The 21220-nt window shown below is 51.8% G+C and overlaps 7 protein-coding genes and 1 non-coding gene across 8 annotated transcripts; 5 read left to right on the top strand and 3 right to left on the bottom strand.

Moving 5' to 3' along the window:
- Positions 1 to 334: 334 nt before the first annotated feature.
- On the top strand, positions 335 to 1492 carry J4E82_004064 (uncharacterized protein; the record flags this gene model as incomplete). Its single annotated transcript, XM_051730346.1, has 1 exon — positions 335 to 1492. The coding sequence occupies one exon, from the start codon at positions 335 to 337 to the stop codon at positions 1490 to 1492; it is 1158 nt and encodes a 385-aa protein (XP_051589974.1).
- Positions 1493 to 2271: 779 nt separating this feature from the next.
- RPS19 (40S ribosomal protein S19) lies at positions 2272 to 2979 on the top strand (the record flags this gene model as incomplete). Its single annotated transcript, XM_051730345.1, has 5 exons — positions 2272 to 2360; positions 2448 to 2464; positions 2507 to 2533; positions 2594 to 2670; positions 2731 to 2979. The coding sequence occupies 5 exons, from the start codon at positions 2272 to 2274 to the stop codon at positions 2977 to 2979; spliced, it is 459 nt and encodes a 152-aa protein (XP_051589973.1).
- A 548-nt stretch (positions 2980 to 3527) lies between these two features.
- Positions 3528 to 5644, bottom strand: J4E82_004062 (uncharacterized protein; the record flags this gene model as incomplete). Its single annotated transcript, XM_051730344.1, has 4 exons — positions 3528 to 4596; positions 4658 to 5033; positions 5084 to 5191; positions 5509 to 5644. The coding sequence occupies 4 exons, from the start codon at positions 5642 to 5644 to the stop codon at positions 3528 to 3530; spliced, it is 1689 nt and encodes a 562-aa protein (XP_051589972.1).
- Positions 5645 to 7137: 1493 nt separating this feature from the next.
- Positions 7138 to 9445, top strand: J4E82_004061 (uncharacterized protein; the record flags this gene model as incomplete). The annotated part of the gene is made up of 2 exons (XM_051730343.1): positions 7138 to 7465; positions 7563 to 9445. The coding sequence occupies 2 exons, from the start codon at positions 7138 to 7140 to the stop codon at positions 9443 to 9445; spliced, it is 2211 nt and encodes a 736-aa protein (XP_051589971.1).
- A 1003-nt stretch (positions 9446 to 10448) lies between these two features.
- On the bottom strand, positions 10449 to 11975 carry J4E82_004060 (uncharacterized protein; the record flags this gene model as incomplete). Its single annotated transcript, XM_051730342.1, has 1 exon — positions 10449 to 11975. One exon carries the CDS (start codon positions 11973 to 11975, stop codon positions 10449 to 10451), a length of 1527 nt encoding a protein of 508 aa, XP_051589970.1.
- Positions 11976 to 13729: 1754 nt separating this feature from the next.
- SSU72 (RNA polymerase II subunit A C-terminal domain phosphatase) lies at positions 13730 to 14669 on the top strand (the record flags this gene model as incomplete). The annotated part of the gene is made up of 2 exons (XM_051730341.1): positions 13730 to 13962; positions 14012 to 14669. 2 exons carry the CDS (start codon positions 13730 to 13732, stop codon positions 14667 to 14669), a joined length of 891 nt encoding a protein of 296 aa, XP_051589969.1.
- A 1203-nt stretch (positions 14670 to 15872) lies between these two features.
- Positions 15873 to 15953, bottom strand: J4E82_004058. Its single transcript has one exon. It is a non-coding gene; the product is annotated as a tRNA-Ser (tRNA).
- A 1161-nt stretch (positions 15954 to 17114) lies between these two features.
- Positions 17115 to 18763, top strand: J4E82_004057 (uncharacterized protein; the record flags this gene model as incomplete). The annotated part of the gene is made up of 2 exons (XM_051730340.1): positions 17115 to 18389; positions 18446 to 18763. 2 exons carry the CDS (start codon positions 17115 to 17117, stop codon positions 18761 to 18763), a joined length of 1593 nt encoding a protein of 530 aa, XP_051589968.1.
- Between the last annotated feature and the right edge of the window lie 2457 nt (positions 18764 to 21220).

Genomic DNA, 21220 nt, shown 5'->3' with positions numbered 1-21220 from the left:
TGTATAAACTACCGCCTTCCCCGCAAGACACGGAGATCCCTGCTCTCCACAATTTCTCCGGACAGCGGTCTCAAGATTCCCCGCCATTAGAAGACGTAGTTCTTGTGGAGAGCTGGGATGCTTACCAGATGTGGCAGGGCAACATGACGTTAACGGACAGACTCCGAGAACTATCTCGCACCAAATACCGGGAGCAAACTATAGATCGCATGGCATGATGGTAGGGATCCTGGTAGAATGAGCGGAAGACTTGTATTGGCGTTTGTTTATATACCACGTCTATACCGTCCGCATTTCTTGCTCCATCATCTTGCACATTTCTCAAGCCTTCAAGATGCGTCTCTCCACCCTCTTCCTCTCGCTCGTTAGCGTGGCGTCTACAGTTGTTTCTGCGCTCCCGCAGAAGGCTGAACAACCTACCTTCTCTCGCAACGTGATCTTCTCGCCACCCAGAAACGCCAACTGGACCGACCCTGGTGTGCTTTACGCCCGCAGTGCGCAGCTCCCCGACGGTTCGCTTCTTGCAACATGGGAGAACTACTCGCCTGAGCCACCAAAAGTTTACTTCCCTATCTTCAAGTCGTCCGACGGAGGAAAGTCTTGGAAGGAGTTTTCGCGCGTTCAAGATACTCAGAATGGCTTTGGTCTGCGCTACCAGCCATTCCTCTACGTGCTGCCCGAGAAGATTGGTGGCTACAAGGCCGGCACCGTCCTGATATCTGGATCCTCCATCCCCACCGACCTTTCCACCACGGAAATCGTCCTCTACGCATCCAAGGATGGCGGCAAGACTTGGGAGTTTGTTTCTTCCATCGCAGCTGGTGGTGAAGCTCGCCCCAACAATGGTCTGACTCCTGTTTGGGAGCCTTTCCTGATGATGAACAAGAAGACCCTCATCTGCTACTACTCCGACCAGCGAGACAACGCCACCTACGGTCAGAAGATGGTTCACCAGACTACCACCGACCTCAAGAAGTGGGGACCAGTCGTCGACGACGTCACCTACCCTACCTACACCGACCGCCCAGGAATGCCTACTGTTGCCAAGCTGCCCAATGGCAAGTACATCATGACATACGAATACGGTGGTGGACCAGTCATCACAGACTCCTACCAGTTCCCTGTCTACTACAAGATCGTCTCCGACCCCGAGAAGTTCGGCGAGGCTACTGGAATCAGCCTGAAGTCTACTGATGGCACTATCCCTACTGGTTCTCCATACGTCGTCTGGAGCCCTGTCGGTGGCAAGAATGGAACCATCATTGCCAGCGCTCACAGCGGCACCAACGCTTCTGGCTCCGAGGTCTACATCAACAAGGGTCTTGGGCAGGGACCTTGGATCAAGGTCAACACTCCTGAGGGAAGCTCGTACACCAGGCACCTTCGCGTCCTGAAAGACCAGTCAAAGCTCTTGATTATGGGCGGTGGACAACTGCCACCTAGCAACACTAACTCGGTCACCGTTACCGTTGTTGACATCAGCAAATGGTAGATGAGATCTATGGAGTGATCACAATGCTTAAATAAACCCAATATCAATAGCATACGAATTGAAATTTAATTTGTCTCTAAATGTATAATTCGCCCTCTTTGGCATGCAGTGACACGCAGACTAACGCCGCTACTCCGATGCGGCAGGAGTCCATGCATCATTTACTATAGGGTACTTAAACAAAAACATGATTTGTTATACTGTGCGAGCGTCATCAAGATCACCATACATGATATGCAGATAGCCCAGACGTCTCCCTCAATGTCTCGAAAAACTAGAAAGGAAGGTCTGCGCAGCAAGCAGATGATTGAGAAATTGCATGTATAGAGCTTTCTTGCAGAAGACATGAAGGAAAGTCTGGTCGTTGCAAATATGTCATGTGTATCGTGTTAACGTTGCATGTTGTTTGGCAGTTGATGAAGAATGCAAAGGTGCGTTGAAATACCGATCTAGAGAAGCAATGTCTATAGAATAGAGTACCGCGCAGTATATCTAGCAGCGGGAGATTCAACAGCGGAATCATGTTCGATGGCGCATCCGAGTCATGAAGATGTTCAACAGTTGGTGTTGCACCGCACGGTTTCAGGAATGATGATGGTTCGCGCCTGGATCTAGCGCCCCACTAGCGCCGGCCCGACTATTTATCCTAAGCAAGCGAGCCACCGTAGGTCACCAAATTCGGGTCTTGCGATATCTTCGAAAATCGCAGCATTTCAACGACAAGCCCACCGACCGCCTCTCCCTACCCCAACCCGACAACCCGATCAAATACCGCCAAAATGCCCGGTGTAGGAGTCAAGGACATCGAGTCCCACAAGTTCGTCCAAGCCTACGCGGCTTTCTTGAAGCGCCAGGGAAAGCTTCCCATGTAAGTTGTACCGTTTGCGCCAAACAGAAGCCGAGAGCAAAAGCTGACAGTTCCTAGTCCAGGTTCGTCTCTATCCAGCGGGTGAAGGATGAAGCCTGAATCCCGTAAATGGGGGATAACCTCAGCTTGCTGACCCTTATCTACAGGCTGGGTTGACACTGTCAAGACAAGCCGTAAGTTGACATCTCCGTTCTTGTGATGCCCACTCTGGAATGCCTACTAACGACCCACAGACTCCAATGAGCTCCCTCCCCAGGACATCGACTGGTTCTACGTCCGCGCCGCTGCCGTCGCCCGCCACGTCTACATGGTACGCGAAGATTTCGAGACAATGGATATATGTGTCGTACGGTACTGATGAATGGAACAGCGCAAGACTGTCGGTGTAGGCCGTCTCCGCAAGGTCCACGGATCCACCAAGAACCGCGGCTCGCGCCCCTCCCACCACGTTGACGCCTCCGGCTCCGTCGACCGCAAGGTCATGCAGGCTCTTGAGAAGATTGGTGTCCTTGAGCAGGACGAGGACAAGGGTGGCCGCCGCATCACACAATCCGGCCAGCGTGATTTGGACCGTATCGCCCAGACCACCCTCGAGGCTGAGGAGGAGGATGAAGAGTAAATGTTTCCATAATGCATGTGGCAGGGATGCGACAAAAGCACTGTCTAGCATTTGATTGCGGGACGGTTACGGATCTACACGGTTTACGGCTTATGGCGTTGAAGACATGACTTCGCTGGGCCTGCATTTAGCCTAGGATATCCAATGACACTGGGCTTGGGCCTTAAAAGCAAGATGATACCCCTCTACCTCGACGACTGTGTGCAATATTTTTACTATCGTGACTTTGCTCTATTGATGATGTTAGCTAATTGACATTCGTACACATGAACCAAGTTCTTTCAAGCTTTACCCAAGCTCAAGATTCCGCTTTGCGGGTATGTAATATGTTGCCTCCCACACACTAGCAGCCCATAGCGCATACGTTCATATTGCAGTATGGTTGGGGTATGGCTTGTGGAAATCGAGCTTTTTAGTACAAGACTATGCCCTTTCGAGGGAGAGTAACGCCACTGTATGCAGCGTATATCGTCTTCTCAGATGCATGGCTCTCGAATCTTGGTGAAAATTTGTATTTCATGTCAATTCACATGTTATGTACTCTAGTTTTAAAACAAATCCGTCATAGCACCATGGCTTGCATCACCAACCAGTCTAGCATACTTGGCCAGTACACCTCTAGTAACCGGCATACTAGGTGCTACCCACTCCTCCAACCTCTTATCAATCTCCTCCTGCGGCACATCCATATCAATCCGGTTCTTCTCTGCATCAATGGTGATCATATCACCATTCTTCACGACGGCGATAGGACCACCGACAGCAGCCTCAGGACATATGTGTCCAACGATAAAACCGTGAGAAGCTCCAGAGTATCGACCGTCAGTGATGAGAGCTACGTTCGTCAACTTGGCGCCCATAATGGCCGCTGAAGCTTTGAGTTGCTCTGGCATTCCTGGTCCTCCCTTGGGGCCCTCGTAGCGCACTACCACCACGACATTTTCGCCATGCGGTATTTGTCCGAGGTTCAAAGCACGGTCAAGCTCGTGTTCCTTGTTGAAAACGATCGCTTTGCCTGTGAACTTCAAGCCTTCTTTGCCCGTGATCTTTGCTACCGCACCAGAGGGAGCGAGGTTGCCGCGCAAGATCTCGATGTGACCGGTGGGCTTGATCGGGTTGTTTAGTGGGCGGATGAGTACCTGATCTTGTGGCAGCGACGGATACGATTCAATGTTCTCTGCCAAAGTCTTGCCGGTGACGGTCGGGATGCTACCATCAAGCAAGTTGGCTGCAACAAGAAGTTTCATGACAGATGGCATGCCACCGATATCGAAGAGGTCGGCTGCCATGTACCTTCCTGATGGTGCGAGGTCGGCGAGGAAGGGGATCTTGTTGGACACACGTTGGAAGTCATCGAGTGTCAAGGGGACCCCTGCTGTGCCTGCCATGGCGAGGAGGTGCAAGACAGCGTTTGTAGATCCACCTAGTACCATCATCATGACAAGAGCATTCTCGAAAGAAGCTTTTGTGAGAAGCTTTCGAGGTGTGATGTTCTTTTCCATGCAGACTCTTATCGCGGCGGCGGCTTTGGCGCATTCGCGCATCTTCGCAGGAGAAGTGGCAGGTGTAGTGGAGGAGTTTGGAAGGGTTAGCCCCATTGCTTCAATCGAGGTTGACCTATGATACTCAAAGTCAACATGTGTCTCACATATAATTAGTACAAGGAGATCAGACTGACATGGTGTTTGCCGTATACATTCCTCCACAAGCACCAGCTCCTGGGCAAGCATTTCTCTCGATATCCTCCATTATCTCGTCCGGCGAAAACTTACCCTCCGTCGCACTCTTCAAATTCTTGTATATGTATGCGCCATGGCTTTCGTAGCAGGTCGATATGTTGATGGGTTTCTTCAGCGTCTCCGAATAACCTGGCATTATCGAACCGCCGTAGACCATGAGTGACGGCCGGTTGTGTCGCGCGAAAGCCATGATGACTCCGGGCATGTTCTTGTCGCATCCGGGAATGGCTATGCAGGCGTCATGGTGCTGAGCACATGTTACAGTCTCGATACTGTCGGCGATGACTTCGCGAGTCTGGAGGGAGAAGCGCATGCCTAGAAGGCTGTCAGAATGCGTAGAAGTTCGCCAACGTTGACCAGCATACCTTCTCCACCCATGGTGATTCCATCGGACACACCAATTGTGTTGTACTGCCATGCTAGCATGTTGTCGTTCTGGACGTGCTTCTTAATTTCCTTCCCAAGATCCAATACTATTGCGTCGTTAGTACACATATCAAGGTACAGCAGCCTTTGCCCTATCTTATGCCGAAGGCATGCGTCTACTCACAGTGCATGCTGCGATATCATCAGTATTATGACAACAAATCCGTGGGTGAACTCACTTGCATGGGTTGCCCTCCCACCAAACGCTTGCGATTCCCACGTGGGGCTGCGTCTTCATGGCTTCTCGTGATGGCACGCCAGCTGCGTACAGCATTGCCTAAGTGGTGGGAGTCATTAGTGACTGAAATGCTTCAATCATCGTGACACCGGGAATAGCGAACCTGGGCCCCCGGGAAATTGTGACCAGTGGTGAGTGTAGACGAGTACTTGTTCAACGCAGGCTTTCCATCTTCAAGTTTGGCGTCATCGGGAAGGTGTGGGAAGCTGAGAAAGCGTGGCTCTTCCGGTTCACGCTGCTTCTGAAGATTGCGCGGGTCCATGGCAGGCGAGCTGATATGTTAGATTAGAACAGATTGGTGTGGCCAACGGCGTAGAAGTGAGGATACACAGATTGCCTCGAAGAGATTCGAAGAATGAGCAATGATAAAGTCAACTCAATGGGCGAAGTGGTCACCCGGGAACGAGATACGGTTGATAGCTAGCAGTTACCGTGTGTACCCAGGTACTCCCGCAGCAGGGATGTGGGCAATCGCCGACTGCCCTAGTGATAATCGAGCAATCCGAATGCTCCAACAGGTGTCTGTGTGGGGCATTGACAGTTCTTTGTCACATCGTGCTGTAGCTAAAGCTCGGAAGGAGGGAGGGGTTCCTCGGATGAGGGCACACTGGTACTGCGCGCGTTAGTTCTGTCAGACACAAAGGTTGACCAATGCGACAAAGCTGATTGAAAGCCGAATTATGACGATTGGAAGCCATCTAGCGCCGTGTCTTTTGGTCTGGGGGATTTACTTTGGTTGCGGCCAAATCCGGTGTGTGTCGGCGTAACTACCGGCGCGGCTTCGGCTTGACCAGATGCGGTGTCTGCAACGGCGAAGTCGCTCGCGGGGTGTTCTGGAAAGACGCCATCTCGCGATGGGTATGGCGGGGAGTGACTCGCATGCATGCCTTGGATCTGGTATGCTTGCGAGGTCGTCGGAGCTCATAAGGCTGCATGGCTCGGTTATGTACACCTTTGTAACATATCCATACCGACAACTTCTGGACTAGTCGGTCTAAGCCCGAGTACCCGGTCAACACAGGTATATTTTACCTTTGGAAGAGTGGAGGAATTAACGACCAAGCATGAAGAAAGCATGTGTTGTTAGAATGTCGGGCTTATAGTGTCGCACCGACAGGTCTGAGGATGACATGCACAGCCACGCGGATGACGGGAGATACTTTTCCATAAGATGGGGAAATGGGAAGACAAAGTACAGTTCCTCATAAAGTTTCGCAATGGACGAAAGATGTTCAGGGGAGGTCGTTGCAAACGAAGGCTCCAGCACGATCCCTGCCAAGTTCCCACGATGAATGGGAGAAAACGCCGCTTCCGAAGCCTGGCAGCAGCCCAACCCAACGTCATCCCGCCCATGCACCCATCACAAACCTCTTTAGCTAGGCAGTTTTCATATCGCAAACACTCCCACGCGATTCCTTGTCCAGTTGGGTTGGAGAAAACACTATCGGACAAAGCAAACACCGCTCGCTATCTCTCCGTATCGCTGGCCAGGATGATATTCTCAGATATCGAACGCGTCTCCAGCTTCCAGATTAGAGACTGTCCATCATAGCTGCGCATTCGTCGTTCCCCCAACGTGCGCAAGGTTTCCAGTGAGAGACGCTCTCGCGCACCGGCTCTTTCTTTCCAGCGATCCGGGCACGAGAGGCAGCATCTCATTCCATTGGCTGCCGCTCATCGCGCGTCACCGTCCCGCACGCCAGCACCTCGACGCCCCGTCGCATATACTTTCAGCATTCCAGCACGCAAAGGGCCATGGAGCCTCATTCGCGTCCTGGCTTGTTCCGCAATGGCACGTTGCGTCTTCCACAGGCTCCCCTCGCTGCCTCACCCGGCAACCCAGTGACACAGACCGCTTCAGACCTTAATCTCTGGTACGGTCAGAGTATAAAGCAATCTGCTTACCGTCTTCTCCAACTTTTCAATCCATTCGTAGTTAGCGGAGGGCGGTTGACTCTGACTTTTGTGGGCATGCTCCAATTGACAGCACTGTGTGGATTTGGATCTGTGCTTTGGTATCGGAGCAAAGGGAAGGGGAAGGGGAACACCCTCACTACGCAAGATGCACCTGATACCGCGGCTGGTGAGTTGTTTGAGGCCTTAGTGATACCCGTGGACACACATCCAATCACGTGGCTGAGCTAGCAATCATCTAGCCTTGTCTTGCTAATCCTCCGCAGATGAGGCTGCTACAACGGACTCGGGCCTGCTGAAGAAATATTCCACTATTCGCTCGTATACCGTCTCCTCTACCGGCTTCACATATCCCAGACTCCGGACCTTTTACCGTCCACATCATCAGGAGGACAAACTCCCCAAGTATCCGTGTCCAGTTCCACTGTTGGTTTTCGTCCATGGTCTTGGGGGTTCTATCGCTCAATTCAGTCCTATTCTAATCAGCCTTTCCAATCTCGCTCCATGCTTGGCCGTAGACCTCCCTGGGTGCGGCGTGTCGAGCTTCGAGCCAAAAGCATGGGACGCCTACACCACGGAAGCTCTGGTGCAGCTTCTTGCCGTCGTTATAGAGACTCACCGTGCAGTCGATAGCAGACAACCTGTCGTTCTCGTCGGCCACAGTATGGGATGCTCACTAGCCGCACTCCTAGCTTCTTCGTCTTCGCCGCATGCACATCTCCTTTCGCAAAATGTCAGCGGACTGATTGCTATATGTCCCAAGGCTGAGCCCCCTACCGAGAAAGAGGCCAAAAAGCTGCGTTCAGTCACGTTGACACCCGTTGTCCTCTTCGACCTGATCAGACGCTGGGATAGGAGAGGCGGTGTCAATAGCAAGAGTGTTCTACGCATGGCAGGAGTGGACGCTGACGATGAGACTAAGAAACTGCAGCTGCGCTTCAACAAGCAGAGTCGAAGTTCCGTGTGGTTGAGGATGGCGCGAGGCATGTGCCCCGATTACTCAAGCGGCTCACCGAAAGGAGGCCTTCCTGGTAAGGCAGTATGGAAGGGACTTGACATTCCGTTGTTCCTTGCCGCTGGTGAGACAGATACGGTCACTCCTGCGTCAAATGTCAAGCAGATTGTCGAATTTCTGGGAAGGGATGTCAGCGCAATCCAGCCGCCGAGCGAAAAGGCGAGCTTGCCCATTGCAGCAGCTCCGTTCGTACCTTCCGCAGTCCTCCCGAACGAGCCGAAGCGTACAGAGCACCAGGACTCTGGTATTGATGCAACAGACCTACCCAAACTCGAAGATGATACCAGGACCATCGAATCAACTTCCGTGTCCACCAATAATGGAAGTCTCACGTCTACAGAGGAGAATACAACAGAAGGGAGCATAACTACGGCTGACGGGCCAATGCTCTCCGATACCACAAGCCCATCATCACACACTCCGTCGCCTCATCCGCGTCGGCTAGTTGTTAAGACTGCTATTATGCCCAAGCCGGCCGCTCATTCCTTACTGTTTGCGCCGTCTACATCCCGCATAATAGCTGGGCTGATTGGCACCTTCTTTGCCGACTATATCGATCCTCGTCTATCGCTTGCTTGGCAACTCAACTATCTGTCAACTGAGGGGAAATGGGACGTCAAGAATCTGGAAAAATGGAAGGCCGTGCGCCCAGTATCGGAGCCTATTGCTGGTGTCTTTCGCGCAATGAAGACACTTCGTGAGGTCGACGAAGAGCACACACCAAAGGTGCTCACCAAGAACTGGGCAGGCAAGCTCTGCGCAATCATCGACATCTCGCACGACAACCCTGTATACGATCCAAAAGGTCTGGAAGAAGGCGGCATCCTATATCATAAATTTCCGACAGTGTCAAAACAACCTCCACAGTCAGCTGAGGTCAAAGAGTTTTTCGACCTCGTTGACAAGATCCGAGCTGAAGGCAGACCGGGTCTGATTGGGGTACACTGTCACTATGGCTTTAACCGTACCGGCTTCTTTCTTGTGTCGTACATGATCGAGCGACTAGGATACCGGGTAGAAGATGCGATCGACACCTTCCAGCAGGCTCGCCCACCAGGCATCCGACACTCGCATTTCATAGATGCACTTTACGTTCGGTACTGTCAGGGTCTTAGGCGCGCTCCGACATTGTGACTAGCACAATGACAACATTCTTCTTGTTCATTCTTACCGTTTTGGGCGGCCTTTTTGTATAGTATGCTTTTATTGGTTGTTTCGTGTCCACTCGGTCTGGCAAGCGCTCGCGTTAAGGCGTACAATCACTGTCGGACATGGGCACATTATGAGGGATATAGCAACTTGTGGTATCAGGGTCGCATCCTTGGACTAGCACTAGTATATTTTCTGATCAATAAAATAACAGTCGAACGCTACCATTTGTTCAAGATACTGTTTCGTCGTCTCATATTGGCTCTCATGTAGAGTAATCGTACAACCTTCTAACAATGCAAGTTTTGAGGGAGCAATAAGTAGCGTGTGCAATATATGTTTACGATACCAAGTCAAACCATCTCTGTGAAGTGTTGTGTGTACGTAAAAGGGATAGAGAGACGGTTTCACCTCAGCCATGATTTGCCGAGACACAAGAGTGAATCTCTGGAAAATAAATCATTTATTACAAAGGACGGCGGTTCATACACCGCATCATCACTATTGCTCAGCTTAAGAGGTAACTGCCTCCCAGCTCGTCATTACTCGGCTCGCTGTTCTATCCAAGCCAAGTGTCGTTCGTCAAGAAAGTACAACTACAATGATGCCTATTTCGGCCGATATGAGATCCTTCCACATCGTCTCCGTCAGGCTGATGTACCTGTCAGTCTTTACTGCGGCAACAACAGTATCCTTTTTGGCGCTCTGCATATAGAGGACAAAAACACAAAGAACCGCTACATGCCGAGGGATGCGTTCGTAAAAGTAACGGGGTAAGACATGGGTTGAAGCGAATGTCGTGAACGCGTTGAGCATTTCGTTTCTGTGCGACCAGCTATGATAGAAGTCCGGACGCTTGACCCCGGCGGTCGGGGCATTGACCTGGCGTTGCATAGCTCCCAAGCTACTCAGATGCTTGCCGCACTGCCGTGAGTTTCGTTCTCCAAACTTGCGCTACATGATGGTGAGGCAAGCGACCTGATTATGTTCATGGCTTCTGCTCTTGAGACTCAGGCTCCGGTGTTGATTCGACGCCTTCCATGCCCCCCGTATCCTTGCTTCTCGAGAATGGGCCGCCTTCAGTAGTCGTGGGCGTCCCAAGCTTATCTGTTGGATACTTCTCCAGGTCTTTGTGGCTTGTCGAAAACGTCGATATGACAGGCGTGTAGTTCTGCGGATGATCGGCCTGAGTAGGCGTCTTCGCTTCAGGCCCGGCCGAAATCGGGCTGAGTAGGCTCTCGGGTCCGTTGTTTGCCTCAGGAGGCAGCAGTTCAGGCTGTGACTGTATGGCACCAACGAGACCATTCCAACCTCCTTCAATATCGCGCAGGAGGCGGACATATTCTTCGGGCACAAGTCCGCTTTCGCCGGTCTTCGGATCTTGAGCTACCAGCCAGCCCTGGCCGTGTCTGTATGATACCAGTATCACTTGCCCTTCTACCAGCGGTAGCTCGTTATCGTTTTCGCGTGCGAAGTCGAACAGGGCAACGGCCTTGCCGTGCATCTCCTCATCGGGCGACGCGATTGTGAATTGGTAGTCGCGCGAGAAGCGATTATCATCGTGTATGTAGTCCTCGGGTTCTGACATTTCATCGTCGGAGTCGTAAGGCGGGCCTTCGACGTCTCCGTCGGCATCCGCGTAGGCGCGTTGAGGGAGGGTGGTTGCGAAATGTGAGTCTCGCCGTGATGCTCCTTCTGGCACACCGAGCCGCGACGACTCGGGCGGGTATGTGATGTACTCGCCGCCAGGTCCGTTTGCAGCCTCATCGCTGACAAATTGGCTGCTCTCGCCGTTCATCGTCACTATCGAGCCGCGCCGTTGCTCCTCCGGATATCCTCTTCGCCCGCGAGTATGATCGAAGTTGACTATGTTAGATTTGTGCTTCTTGTGTCGTGCGCCGTGGTGGCTGGTGACCACCGGGCTTGAGATGTCGTCATCTTCGCTATAAGGCGGACCTCCGTCGTATGCTGTCTGTGGGAGTTGTTCGCCGTCTTTTTCATCCCAAGGCCCCGCGGACCAGCCACCTCGGTCGCTGCGCCATGCCACGGGTGGCGGATCTGATAGTCTACGGCTGTGTTCACTCGCTGGAGTTGAGATGTCGGAAGGCTGCTCCGGAAGCGGGCCGTAGAAAAGAGGGTGTAGCGGGTCATATGCGAAATCGCGCACGAGCGAGTAAGGCAGACTCGAGTGGAAGATGGGGAAGGCGGTCGATTGCGGCCTTGACCGTGCTGATTGGTGTGTGTTGGATGCGTTGGAGAAGGTGGATAGGCGCTTGTTCATGTAGGAACTTGCGCGCTCCAGCTTCGCTTTGGAAGGCGGGGAAGTAACGAGTGGGGGCAGAGATGTGCGATTCACGCCCACTTGTGCGGATGCACCAGGATCGCTCCTTGGGGATAACACGTCGGCAGCCATGTCTCGCTCGCTGTGTTTTTCTTGGACAGCCACTCCTTCTGTTATGTCCTTCAGCCGGTGCGGGTCGGCGGCCGTCTCTGATGCTGAATTGGTGTCTGTCATGCGCGGTAGAGGGACTTTGTGCAGGTTGTCTGGGTCTTCGGTGGTAAGCTATATGGGGATTTCCAGCGTGGTGGAGGGCAGTGTGGGTGGCAGAGCCGGTTCGCGACAGAAGTCAGCTTTCAGTAGTCAGGCAAGAGTCCGCAGCAGCAGCAGCAAAACGGGCTCCAAGTGGCCAGCGCACAAGGCGCACAAGCAGCTTTCGAATCAGAGCGAGCCGGTACGTCTGGAGCGGCTCTGGAATGGCAACGGCAGATGGCGCAGTGACTCGATGTTTGTATCGGATGTTTCACAGTCGACGATGACCAATGGGCCGGCGGGCGCGCTTGAGGCCTTCTGGAAGGACGGCGTCGGCTGTGCAGATGCGCCTGGCGATTGGGAGGGGGAGCGGCGGGCGTGAAGATATTTCCACTGTAGAGCGGCTGGAGAAGCGCTCGCTGGGGGTTCAGGCCTGGCGCTAACACTCGCCCAGTGAACGGGTGATGAGCTGCGCACCCGAGGGACAAGTCTGTGGCTTTGAATGGGCACCGTGCAGGAGGGGAACGGCAACAGTGCGGCTAAGGGGCGACGCGACTATGGCGAAAGACTCGGCGGGTTCTGGATGTTGTCGTGGACCAGCGCGCGCGTGGTGGTGAAGGCCAACTCTATTTTTGGCACCAGGCAGCGGGGGAGGTGCTAGATGCCAATGCTGTGTTTCAAGACAAGTTTGACAGCGTCGCCAGAGTGAAAAGGCATAAGAAGAGGTCCGCAATGGGCAACACTTCTCAAGTACAGGAACAGGTCAACGGGCCTCAACACGGAGCCTTGCTGGCATCAACGAGGGGTGTGTGTTCTGACGGCTCTTCCTTTCCATGATTGCAAACCCCATCAATGCATGCTTAGGCTACTTTCACCCTAGTAGGCGTTTCAGGTCACCGACTAGCTGCATAGGGACCGCTTGTCGAATGCGCTTCGAGTCCGACGAGGAACTTCCTTGACGCGGTCTTCACCGCGTGCTGTCACGAGGGCAGACACATCATAGCTGGCTCGGATATCATTCCTTTGGCCATGTCATGATTGTTTTCCGACCACCGTACCCAGGCCAGAATGCCGTGTGACAGGTGCGTTTGAGCTGGGTTGCCTAGACATGCCTGTATGGGCACAGAGGCTGCTTGCGCAATTGCATAGCGTCACCCACGATCTCATCTAACAGCATACGATCTATACGAGGCAATGCTATACTGTCCAAGCGCTTCAGGAACAGGAAAACGCCTGATGTCAACACGGCAAAGTATCAAGTCGACCAGCCCCTCCATTTCGTCTGGTGTTCGGCGCCCCGCGTAATCTTTCACCCGAATGCTTAGTCAGCCGCTAACAAGACATTGACCTGAGCTCTGAGCTCGACAAAGACTGCAACCTCCACAGGCCTCGTGCCTTGCATAACCACCACACCACCACCGCCACTTTCTCCAACTCTTGCTCATCCCCTTCATGTATGGGACTATGAGCTTGGGTTCCTACTCTGTTCACTGTAAGTTTCTTCCCACCCCCGATGCGTGCCCACCTATGCGATGATGAACACATATTGGAGCTGTCCTAGGCAATAGCCTTTGAGGACTCTAATAATAATATACACTGAAAATTCTGATCTCGCGTGAATGTTGCAATGATTGTTACCTTCGAATGTGTGGAGCCGTAGCTAACTGTTGTGAAGAATTTGCAGAACTGCCTACCGACGCGTCGAGCAGCAACCCGCCCGCCCACGCTTCATTTCGACCATGTCTGCCGACCCACGACTGCGCGCGAGGCAGGAGCAGCAGCCTACACCCACTGCTGCTGCTACTACTACTGCTGCTGCTACTGCTGCCCCTCCACCTCCGCCGCCGCCGCCGACCGAACCTAGCCCCACGGGTATGGACGGCGCCAATGACGCGCACGCAGAGCAGAACATGGTGCCTGATGATAGCTTCAAGCTCAAGTTCTGCACTGTGTGTGCGAGTAACCAGAACCGGTATGTCCAGCGCTGATCTGCGAACCCAACTTCTTGCTAACTTGCTTAGTTCCATGGAAGCTCATCTGCAGCTTGCTTCAGCGCACCTCCCCACAATCAGCTTTGGCACTGGCTCTCTTGTCCGACTCCCCGGTCCAACCATCACGCAGCCTAACGTCTATCACTTCAACAGCACCACCTACCGTGCTATTCATGATGAGCTCGCTCAGCAGAATACTGCCCTCTACACTCACAACGGCCTGCTCAACATGCTTGGTCGCAACTTGAACATCAAGGGCTATCCTGAGCGCTTCCAAGACTGGGTGCCCGGTAAACCACGTCTGGATCATGCTGAAGACAAAGGTTCGCAGGGGACGGAATCGGGTGTCGTTGATGTCGTTGTAACGTGCGAGGAGCGTTGCTTCGATGCTGTGCTAGAAGATCTCCACAACAAGGGCGGAAAGCTCAACCGACCTGTTCATGTCTTCAACGTTGATATTAGGGATAATCACGAGGAAGCCCTCGTTGGTGGTAAAGCTATTCTCGACCTCGCGCTCAGCTTGAATGAAGCTGCGGCAAAAGAGAGGGAGCAGCATGGCGACAGTGGATGGCAATCAGGTGGCGGAGCTGCTCGTTCTGGCTTCGACGAGCGCGTTCCCGATATACTTGCAGCCTGGCAGGAGCGATGGCCCAACATGCCTGCGCTCTGGAGTTTGGCTTGGTTCTAGTTCCTACATGACGGCGTTACTGTTTTCCACATCCTGGCATGATTGCCCTAGATACCCATATTGCATAGCGAGGCGTTCTGGACATGACATCTATATGACGAGCTCTTACGAATACACGATTCCATAAAGCTCATCTTTGGTCCTTTGATTCGTGCACTGATATGAATCACCATGTGACATCCGACATGACGTCGTATCACAAACGTAGCGTACGCGCACAAGCGTCCACCGGCTGTAGCCTCGAGGCACGGTCTGCAGCTAGCCACGTGTGTGTACCACGAGCTCATCGCGAAAGTCAATGTGCTTTTGAAGTATCCTAGCAGCAAACAACACTCTAATCTCTTCTAACATTTCGATCAACATCTTCTATGTGGCGAGGGCCATATTCAAGACACCTCTACCCTACCTAGCTACTCACCAACACTATGAACGTAGTGCTACTCTTTGTCCTTATTGCGGGCGTCATCGCAACATTTGAATCAAGAGGTGGAGCTGGTAGTAGACGCTGTGGATGGGAACTTATGCAAAATCTCCGTATGTTCATCGATCGTCTTTCCGTCCCCTCCTGGACCAATCTGATATTACTATAGAAATTCCTATTCCCAAACTCGGTGACTGGTACGCAGAGCAAACCGGTGATCGCTCTTTATGCGTGCTTCAGGATGACGGCTCGGAATACTGCACTTGTATCTATGAGTGTGGAAACGGTGTTTGGAGGTCTCTTGACGAGAGTAACCACGACATTTGGAGATATGGAAACGAGAGCAGCTCGTGGGAGTGGGAATCGGGATGCAAGAAATACTGTCACGCTGGGGTATGTGATGGACAGGATTGATGGAGTCGGAGCAAATGCAGAACTGAGCGGCAGGCGTTGTTGAGATGCGACACACGACTGTGTTTGAAAATGGTGATTAGGATGTTCCAGGAAATGAATGTGGAAATAATGAGTTCCTTTTGTTGGTTTCCATCTGTTGTGTTGGGAAACACTCACTGATCCCGAATGTGTATCATCATTTGATGATAAGGGGAAACTAGCAAACTGCACTTGCTCGTGCCTTGGCCCAAACGGATGCTAAACGGTTGTTCTCCGAGCATTCCGAATTGCCCTCTCCTCTCAACGATCATCACAAAAGAGACAACCATAGGAACAAACAAAAAGTTACTGTGCCCATCCTGGCTGGGACCAGTCTTTAGCAAAAAAGACGACGTTGGCCAGATTCGAACTGACGCTCCCGAAGGAACAAGATTTCTAGTCTTGCGCGATAACCACTCCGCCACAACGCCTCGAATCTTTTTCATGCTTTGCTGCTTGATGACATAATCTTTGATCTACCATAATATATCCCAAAAACTATATTATGATCACAGAAATCTGGCTTGTACTGAGGTTCGCTGTTCAGTTGGTGGAGCCTAGGGTCAAACGGCATCCAAAAGCGACCCCTGTCTCGGCCCCAGCGCAGGACACCCGCAGCACGCATCGCAGTAAGAATTCATGTTCCAGCCGACAGCTTCTAGGTGTTCGCTGGGAACTCAATTGAGTTGTTCAAGCTTGACAGTAACCTGGCCAATCGCACACATTCTCTTCAAAGTAAAGCGCAATGTCGACGCTAACGTCAGGCGTCCTATCTTATCACCGCCCTTCTGCACATCGAGAAAATCGTCGTCTTGGCCGCCCAGTCTGTCGGATCACCAACGTTCCGCCGCAAGCTCCGGCTTCCACGAAACGACATGCATCAGTACCGTCGGAATGTTTGTCGTGGCTTGCATCAGAAACAACCATCAACGTCTATTGTGTCCAAGCTAAGCAGTCTTCACCTAAGCATCGTCGCCGTCAGTCCTTTGGGTAAGCCTGCACGTCGCAGGGACAAATACTCTGCAGACTTCTACCAGCCTTCTGCCGTAGGCCGTGCCTCTTAAGCCTCGATACTGTCGTCTTCCGTACCCTTGATGCAAAACCACTTGTGTTCAAAATGGTGTACCGTGGGCGGCCATCAACAGGCTGCAAGAAGTGCCGCGAAAGAAAAATCAAAGTGAGTAACGGGCTGCCTCCATTTATACGTCCAAACTTGCGTTGTGAACCCCTCCAGGGTATGCCGCGCGAGGTTGCGGTCGCCTGCCGCTTGTCGCAACTAGCTTCTTCCTAACTGGGAATCCAGTGCGAGATGGTAGCTTCAGATCTCAGTTCCGATTTGTGCTACGAGTCCGATCTAGCCTCGGTGATGCAGGTTGCTGACTAGACGTCTACAGTGCGACGAGCGTCCAGGTGGTTGCGTAAAATGCTTTGAACGAAAATTCCAATGCCCTGGATACGATCGAACTGTCGACGCTTTCTTCCACGATGAAACCGCGCAAACTCAGGCGAAGGCGAAAAAGTCAAAGGCAAAGGCCATTGCGGCGCGTGATGCACGAGATACCAGAGATCTCCGAGAGGCATATCTACAGATTATGGCCAAACAATGTCCAGGAACGGCCATCACAGCGCCACTCATTGACCAGGGTATATCCTTCTTCATGTCCTACTACTGCACGGGTGTGGATCAGCCATCGATACAGTCAATGGAGTACCAGCAACACCTATCCACACACGGCTTCCATCCGCTCGTCGCAACATCAATGACAGCCTTGGGTATCGCTGGCGTAGCCAACCTTTACATGGACTCTCGTCTCAAAAGCGAAGCGACACGTTGGTACCTCGAAGCTATCAAAATGGCCAATGCGGCAATTTCCTCGCCTGAAGACGTAACGGCCGATAGTACCCTCACCTCAGTCAATCTCCTGAGCATGTTCGAAGCAACGTTCAATGACAACTCCCTAGCTGGATGGAGTAATCATGTGGATGGCGCTGCCTCCCTAATCAAAATGCGGGGCATGGGCCAATTTTCGACTCCAGCGGGACAGAGAATGTATCTCCATACCATTGGTTTGCTAACGATGAACTGCATGGGAAAAGGTGTTCCACTTCCTCAGTATGTTCACGATCTGAACACCGAAGTTATAAAGCACCTAGATACCGAGGATCCTAGGAACCGGTTCTTCTTTCTTCACATCAAGACCATTGACCTGAGAGCGCGGATTCTGAACCAAGAAGCGTTCTCATTGATGGACATCATAGATTCGGCACTAGAGCTTGACGAGGTTGCTGTCAACATTTTCAAAGATCAAGGTCCAGACTGGGACTATGATGTAGTGCCTTGCGAGGAACAAGAGTGCTGCTATGAGAACTTCTACCATATTTACCCAACTGCAACAGCAGCTCAAACTTGGAACTGGGTGCGTTACAATAGGATCTATTTCCACGACATCATCCGAAATTGCATATTAGCAGACTTCACTTCGACTCCACCCACGCTTGTCGGCACCAAGTATCATCAGCAACTAGAAACAAGCGCTCGCACTCTATACCAGCTACAATCTGACATCATAGCAAGCATGCCTCAATTCTTGCACGACGTCCCTGATGAAGCGCCGAACAGAGTAGCTAGCCCGACAAATAGTGAGCCGACCCCGCCAGGTGCGTCGGGGCGAGGCAAACCATGGCCTACGGCCGCTAGTACAACCTCAAAATCTCCTTATCGTATAGCACTCAAATCCCTTGATGGGAACTTTCGAGGCAACACGCACAATCTCGTCAAAGCGCTGATCGGAAACGGATCAGTAAAAGATCGACTTCCCATCGTGCGGGTTGCAGGAGGCTACAGCACTGTATGGGCACTCTATGTGGTATGGTTTTTAATCGTAACTAGCATCATGTTCTTACTACTAATGATTCTATGTAGGCTGCCGCCATGCCGTTAGCCTCGCCAAGAAGCCAAGACTTCGTAGACAATTGCATGACACGAATCGAGCACGAATTTGGCATCAACCAGGCTCGAGTGCTATCAAACGCTCTGAAACTCAAACGTCACCTCGCTAGCAGAGGCGCCCTTGCTTTCGGTATATGCCCGCAATACTTACCACCGGACGACGGAGTTTATGTTCCGCAACAGGATCTATACAATAAGGTGGGTCAAAAGATTCCTGAGGTCCTGATGGAGGCATCCTTCCAGGCTACTTTTCCAACTGTGGCAGAGATTCTTTCAGGGCCTAAATACTAGAATCAAACCTGACTCGTGCAGGTTGTTGAGATGACCGACGAAACGCCTGAGGCGCTGTTGTTCGATGATCTGGATTCAGTATACTGAGACACAGTCAACGTTACGAGATCTTCATTAGGGTGATATCTCAACAAGATATCTGAGAAATACCACGGTCGCTTCGAACAAGGTAACGAAGCGTTGATCCTCATCATCCTCATTCGCATTCTGCTAAACGAAAGGACGACCGATTCGAGTGGCCCCAGGCTTACATTACCCTTGAAAACCGCCACTACACCAGCTCTAGAACCGCCGATCATCGTATTATCACACATGAGTTTTGTAAATCAGACTTATGTTGCTAGTATTGGGACTAGTCTTGTGGCGATGTTTTTCCTGGATTGGGTAACAAGAAATGCAAAGGTCAGAAGGGTGGACTCATAGTGCCTCAAAGAGGGCACTCGCTTCTACCAATCGAGTCAAGCGGACTTTTTTTGCTCTCCGACGGAGTGAATGTCCACTCAACACCGCTTATGCGCCTATATCCACCCATTAGAGGATCGCTTCCGCCGTCGCACATTGTCATAAACCCCTCCTCGAATCTCTATGCACCACACCTCGAACAGGTCGACCGTACGACCGCCGCCCGAGACACCCCGCATCGAGAATAACTTCGAACGCGATAACCCTCTTCCATAATGACGACTGTATTCATTCCGCAGACAGGCTCGCCTCTGCTCAGCCTTCCAGGAGAGATTCGGAACAAGATCATTCGAAATGTTTTCAACTATGAGGATCCAGTTCTACTAGTGCCTCATATCGGTTCAATAATGTATCTGTCGTCGCCAGCGATGGTTTGTGCGACGCAGGACATCCAGGTATTTACTACCTGCCGCCAGCTCCATGGCGAATGCAAGAGTATCTTTCTCACGAACAACGCATTTTTACTCTCTACGCAGCCCAACACTTTCAGGGACGCTTCAACCATGGGGCTTTTAAGCCGATGGATGTTTGATCTCGGTCCGTATCGCGATTACATACGCAAAGTGATCATCGATCTGAGCCCACTTTGTCCTGGACCGTGTCATCTTTTCAGGCAATGGATCGACTTGAAACCAATCATTATGGAGATTTGGCGGTACCAAGGCATACTTACAGCCAACGGCAGCCGACAGCGCGCAAACATTGATATATCCTTTGCGTTCTCAGGACGGCCGCTTCGTGGACACCTACATCATCCACGACAAAATACGATTAGTGACTCTAATCTGAACGCGATGATCACGCTGCTGACTCCCCAGCGGATCCCAGAGATCAGTGCTTACCTCCAATCACCACATGTGCTTCGAGGGGTCCGGACCGACGTCAAGAGCCCGCAAGCTCTGTTCATCTTGGGTACACCTAGTCATTGTGATAGCACTGAAATGCCAGCTGTTAGTTACGAGTTGAATGTCAACGGTCAACTTGAACGGAAGCATTACTGTGTTAACAAAGGGTCTGGTATCGCCCGCCTCCTTTTTGTGGCATCGATCCGCGAAAAGCTTCTTTCTTTGCTCATGGGTTCAAACGTTACTCGGTTCATATATAACATTGAGAACCGAACAATGTCACCTCGTTTACCCGAACCCTTCTCGATAAATCGCCGTTTTCGAGAACTGGCGCTCCGAAAGTTCTCAAGGGTCCATGCTGTTGGAAGAATCGTATCGTACAATGCGCAGGCTACCTTCGATGACCTAAGGCTGATGTATGGGTGCATGGCTAGTCGACTGTTCATCCGTAGCGAACGCGCAGCTCGACATGAGAAGTACCCTCCAACTATCCTGATGCGTTTTGAGCTATCGGAGCGAGACAATCTTTCGAACCTTCGGATTCCGATAACAAACATCGTCATGGCAACGACCAAGCTTCCATTCAACACAGAGATACGGGTCGAGTTATTTCATATCGACTTGCCCGTTAGCGTTAAAGTTGCGGTCAAAACAGTAACCCTTCACAGGCTTCAACAACAGTTCCTTGTCTTTCTTACTGATATCTTGTACTTCTACCCAGGCCAGAGTACTCAAGTCTGTCCACGCGTCACAATGGATGGTAACTTTGCAATCAAGGAAGCAGAGTGTGAGCGAGAGGACGGAAGCGATTTTCTTGTCAAGAATAAGAGTACCGCTCTTGACTCTGACGAGATGGAAGAGGAAATTGATTTGTGCATGAACAAACTGCTGGAAAGAGATGATCCCGTTACGGCCGCATACCTCCCCCATCGCGAAGTCAATGATGATGGAAATCATACTACGTACATCTTGGACTCGCCGCATGATCACTCGTTGCTAGGGGTGGCTGTGTGGCTGGCTTGCTGCTTGTAGGAAGCTGGTACAGTTGGCCACTGGTAAAAGAGATGAGGATGTTAGTTCATGATGGGTATCTCTTGAGATTAACGTGAGGTTTGAGCAAACGTTGGCCCATTGTTTGAACGTTTCACTT

This window comes from Alternaria postmessia (genome assembly GCF_024291825.1).
Source record: "Alternaria postmessia strain BMP 2775 chromosome Unknown scaffold_18, whole genome shotgun sequence".
Lineage (NCBI taxonomy): Eukaryota > Fungi > Ascomycota > Dothideomycetes > Pleosporales > Pleosporaceae > Alternaria > Alternaria postmessia.
The sequence above is the reverse complement of the archived record's forward strand: the minus strand, read 5'-3'. Positions and strand labels throughout refer to the sequence as shown.